Below are 4845 nucleotides of genomic sequence, written 5' to 3'. Positions count from 1 at the left end.
TTCCCAGCATTGTCCTCTCTGCAGAGAATAGGCCGTCTGCTCTTGACCCCTTAGATTTTAATCGGCTGTTCTAGTCCAGAAAGCTGCATGTCAGGTTCCTTGAACGCTGCTCTGTGCCTGGACGTTGCAGATAATTATTCACTATGGTGTCTTCCGGAGGCAGTTTACATAAAACACAGGTTTTACCATTAAAAAAAGGTAGCTATGTATGTATTTCTAATAGTGACTATAAGTGACGATGACGAGCCATGGACCTTCCATTGAAGGAAATACAAGACTCACAAGGCTGGAAGGGTATGATGGGATTAATAGCTCATCAACAGCTAAAGAGCTGCTAGATGCTCATAGTAGTATAAAATGTCGGTCTGTGTAATAATTGCACCTGATAATCTGATCCATTTAAATCCTAAAATCCATTTAAACCTGTACAGAGAGTTCTATGGAGGCCGCCATCACTGACCTTCTGAAAATTCTGGTTTCCTATCGGTCTCTGGCTTTAGCTTTTCTAAACCAATGACCTGGAATGTGCTTGCTGGCAATGAAGTCTGGACTTCTTTGCATACTATTTTGTGGCTAAGGAAGTATCAAAGCAGGACAGCCAGGCAAGTAGCATTTTAAGAAGTTTGGATCAGTAACGGCAGCTTCCCTGTTCCTCCCAGCGCCGGGTTACTTTAAAAACCTTTCCCCATCCACAGCAACTCCTCTCTGCGTTCCCATTGAGTACCTGTCACTACAAGATGACGATGACCTCCCAGTGCGGCATTTCCTAAGGCGCCACCTTGTCACAATCTGGATCTTCGTAGTTTCTCTCCGATATCTTGGTGTCCATATTGGTACAAAATGGTTCTCATTTAAAAATAGAATTTTAAGTTAAAATATTGGTTATAGAACACGGTTCTGTCGGCTGAATTAGTAGTCTCGCAAGTGAATTGTTCCTTTTCATGTAGCGGTTTAAAAACAAATGGAGAGTTTGGGCCCCTCGTAACGTCACACACGATCATGGGGCCCTTCCCCCATGTATGAAGGGATCTCACTGCATGTATGGGTATTTCCATTCCGTCAGAGGAACGTGGGTTTCCTTAATGACTTGTGTGGAGGTCCAGCGGAGTATGTAATGCGGACCTCCAGGTTTGTCATTCGTACCTGTGAGAATAAAACAGAACAGTGATGTTATCACATCCGGTATTGGTTGTTGGCTTTACATTGATATATTGATCACTGACGAGACAATAAGAAGCATTTCATATTTGAATACACCAACTATCACAATAATGCAGAGTCATGTGACAAGATTTGTTGACAGTGCCCGCTTGTGACGGACTCCAGTACTCAGGATGAGTATGTCCGCCTCTGGAACCACCATACAGCGCTGTGTCCAGTGTAGATAAGAGAGGACCAGTGAAATGTCTTCAAGAAAAATACAGCAAGTCCAGTTGCTTTCATTTATTTTCTACAGATACCATGACCTGCATGAATGAGAGCCTTCTACAGATATAACATGACCTGGATGAATGAGGACCTTCTACATATATACTATGACTTGGATGAATCAGTGCCTTCTACAGATATACCATGACCTGGATGATGGGGACCTTCTAGAGATATACCATGACCTGGATGATGGGGACCTTCTAGAGATATACCATGACCTGGATGATGGGAACCTTCTACAGATATACCATGACCTGGATGAATGGGGACCTTCTACAGATATACCATGACCTGGATGAATGAGAACCTTCTACAGATATACCATGACCTGGATGATGAGAACCTTCTACAGATATACCATGACCTGGATGATGGGGACCTTCTACAGATATACAATGACCTGGATGAATGAGAAACTTCTACAGATATACCATGACCTAGATGAATGGGAACCTTCTACACATATACCATGACCTGGATGAATGGGAACCTTCTACAGATATACAATGACCTGGATGAATGAGAACCTTCTACAGATATACCATGACCTGGATGAATGAGGACATTCTACAGATATGCCATGACCTGGATGAATGAGAACCTTCTACAGATATACCATGACCTGGATGAATGAGAACCTTCTACAGATATGCCATGACCTGGATGAATGAGAACCTTCTACAGATATACCATGACCTGGATGAATGAGAACCTTCTACAGATATACCATGACCTGGATGAATGAGAACCTTCTACAGATATACCATGACCTGGATGAATGAGAACCTTCTACAGATATACCATGACCTGGATGAATGAGAACCTTCTACAGATATACCATGACCTGGATGAATGAGAACCTTCTACAGATATACCATGACCTGGATAAATGAGAACCAGACGGGCGGTCGGGTCAGGTCCACCTGGAAATTCCAGGTGGATCTGATCGGAATTCCAATGCTAGTCTATGGGCAGCTGGATCGAAACGAGCATGCGTCTAGGTCAAGAAAATGAAACAAAACAAGTTCCGCTGTGGAGGACCTGATCAGCGCGGCTCAGGGGTAATCTGATGTTAATGGGAACATGTCTGTTAAACATCCGGCTCCACATAGACCAACATGTGTCCAGAAAGTTCGGACACAGATGTCACAACGGTGACCTCCATTCTCAACCGCTCCAATCAGCAGGGGATCTGCGCACAGACTCCCTGTTGATTGGAACTGGCAGCACCCACATGACAGGCCTTAGTAATTCACTGACAAGATCCTGAGTTCCTGTTTTATACGGATGGATGCTTTCTGGTTAGTTGGCTCACCTGACGCTCGGGCCCCTCCGAAGGGCTGCTGGGCCACAACAGCCCCGGTGGATTTATCGTTGATGTAGAAGTTTCCGGCAGCGTTCCTCAGAACCTCTGTAGCTTCATGTACAACATTTCTTGTGACACAAAGAAGACAAATTGACATTACCAGCAGACCATATGAAACTTTATAACATTTAGAATTCAGTTTTTACTTCTAGTTTACACTTCCATAAAGGAAATGACGGTTAGATATCAGTGGTGAGGCTTTGTCAAGAAGCATTCACAGCCAGATTATCATTCTTGACCTCCGGCCGCCTGATGTGGAGCTTATCGGCCTTTATGACTGTAATCAGGTTGTATAGTCATCTGGGAAGTGTGTATTCTGCATCATAAACTCATTTACAGGGTAATCCGCAGGAAGAGGAACGATAAGGACTCTGTATATTCAGAGTGAAACCCTCCAGACAGAGCAGCTAAACTTCAGGGAATATTTCACTACCCTGTTTCCCCAAAAATAAGACCCAGTACTGTTTTTGGGAATTGCTAAAATATAAGACCTACCCGGAAAATAAGACCTAGTTGTGACCCTTCCCAGGGCCGGTGATGGCATAAGGGGGAACTTGAAGAGCCGCGGGAGAGAATCAGCGGTGCCAACGAAGCCAGCGCTAGAGGTGGCGAGGCGGCACCGGAGGGAGCAGAGCCGCATAAGCCGATGCCTCCTCTACAGCCCCTCCTCCAGTCACAGGCGGAGTAATACCAAATGCACTCCGCCTGTGAGGAATCGATAGTGAAAGTGCGCTTCGCTCATTCTGGCCAGCGATTGGCTAGCAAATTGCTCTTGGAAAGGTACGGCGCCCCTGATTGCCCTGATCACCATCACAAATTCACATTGATAGGAGATTAAAAATGCATTTATTGTTAGTATTCGAGCCCTCAGAGCATCGCCACCCCGATCAGTGCAATGCCCAGGTTCATGTAGACCAGGGGTGGTCAAACACCAACCCTCCAGCTGTGGTGAAACTACATATCCCACGATGCATCTGACCTCTGGGAGTCATGCCTGTGGCTGTGAGAGTCTTGTAATGCCTCATGCCACAACAGCTGGAGGGCCGGAGTTTGCCCACCCCTGCTGTAGACTCTTCCCCCAGTCCCAGGTCTATACGGAGGTACGGACCTTCGGTCATGAGGCTGGTGGAAGTAATCCATGGACTACAATTGCAGTGACATCATCGCACTTGTACTCCATTGAGATCTACCAGTCCCTCTGCCATGGTGGAAGATAGGACTAGCAATCTCCAGTGGATGGATCTGTGAATGGATGATGCGGCTGCACGGCCGGCAGAATTCAAGATGCTGCAGGAAGATGAACCAACGTGATTCAGGTAAGTGTGTGTCTGTGTATATGGTTTGAGGCTGGGGAAAGGGACAGTGTTTCATGCCATACCCTAAATCAGTGTTTCTCAACCATTTTTTTGTCATGACACCCTTTAAAAGTATGCAAAATCTTGGGGAACCCAAGTCTAAGATGTCCTAGATTTTTTTAGGGGGACCCCTGCCAAAAAAAGTGGGTTTTCCCATTCAAATCAAGACCCCCCCCCTTTCACATCAGTCACCCTTTGCATGAGTAGCCTCCTTTCACATCAGAAGACCCTATTTCATATCAGAGCCCCCCCTTCACATCAGAGTTCCCCTTTGCATGAGTAGCCTCCTTTCACATCAGAAGCCCCTATTTCATATGAGAGCCCCCCTCTTTCCATATCAGAGTTCCCCTTTGACATCGGGAGCCTCACTACCACAAAATTCTGCGGCACCCCTGAGGAGGCCCACCATTGTACCTCGGCACCCTGGTTGAGAAAGGCTGCCCTCAATGTGGGTATAATATGGATACAGAGGTGGACTTGGCCTTGTATTTGGCAGATAATTGTGCTGCAAAAGTGGCCGTGAAGTACTATTAGGAATACAGTCCATGATTCCTGTACATGTCTGTGATTGTAAAAATAAATCAAAACCCTGCGTTCAGACCAGACAGGAGGAAGAGTGGTGCGGAGTCTGCAGATATTGGCAAATGTCACCTTGTACAGCTGCATAGCACAGCAGGGGAAGGGGGGGGGTTG

General features: G+C 46.0%; 1 protein-coding gene across 1 annotated transcript in view; it reads right to left on the bottom strand.

The window, feature by feature from the left end:
* Window positions 1–3: 3 nt before the first annotated feature.
* ALDH4A1 (aldehyde dehydrogenase 4 family member A1) overlaps window positions 4–4845 on the bottom strand; it is a 24882-nt gene continuing 20040 nt past the window's right edge. Inside the window, exons 14-16 of the mRNA XM_018558174.1 lie at window positions 2747–2865; window positions 894–1143; window positions 4–16 (exon numbers count right to left, since the gene is read on the bottom strand). Coding sequence (XP_018413676.1) covers window positions 1031–1143; window positions 2747–2865 — 232 coding nt within the window. The 3' untranslated portion in view covers window positions 4–16; window positions 894–1030. The remainder of the gene's footprint in view (window positions 17–893; window positions 1144–2746; window positions 2866–4845) is intronic.

The sequence above is a fragment of the Nanorana parkeri genome, unplaced genomic scaffold, assembly GCF_000935625.1.
Source record: "Nanorana parkeri isolate BGI_ZX_2015 unplaced genomic scaffold, ASM93562v1 scaffold323, whole genome shotgun sequence".
In the NCBI taxonomy this organism is placed as follows: domain Eukaryota; kingdom Metazoa; phylum Chordata; class Amphibia; order Anura; family Dicroglossidae; genus Nanorana; species Nanorana parkeri.
This window is presented reverse-complemented; position numbering and strand designations above follow the sequence as displayed.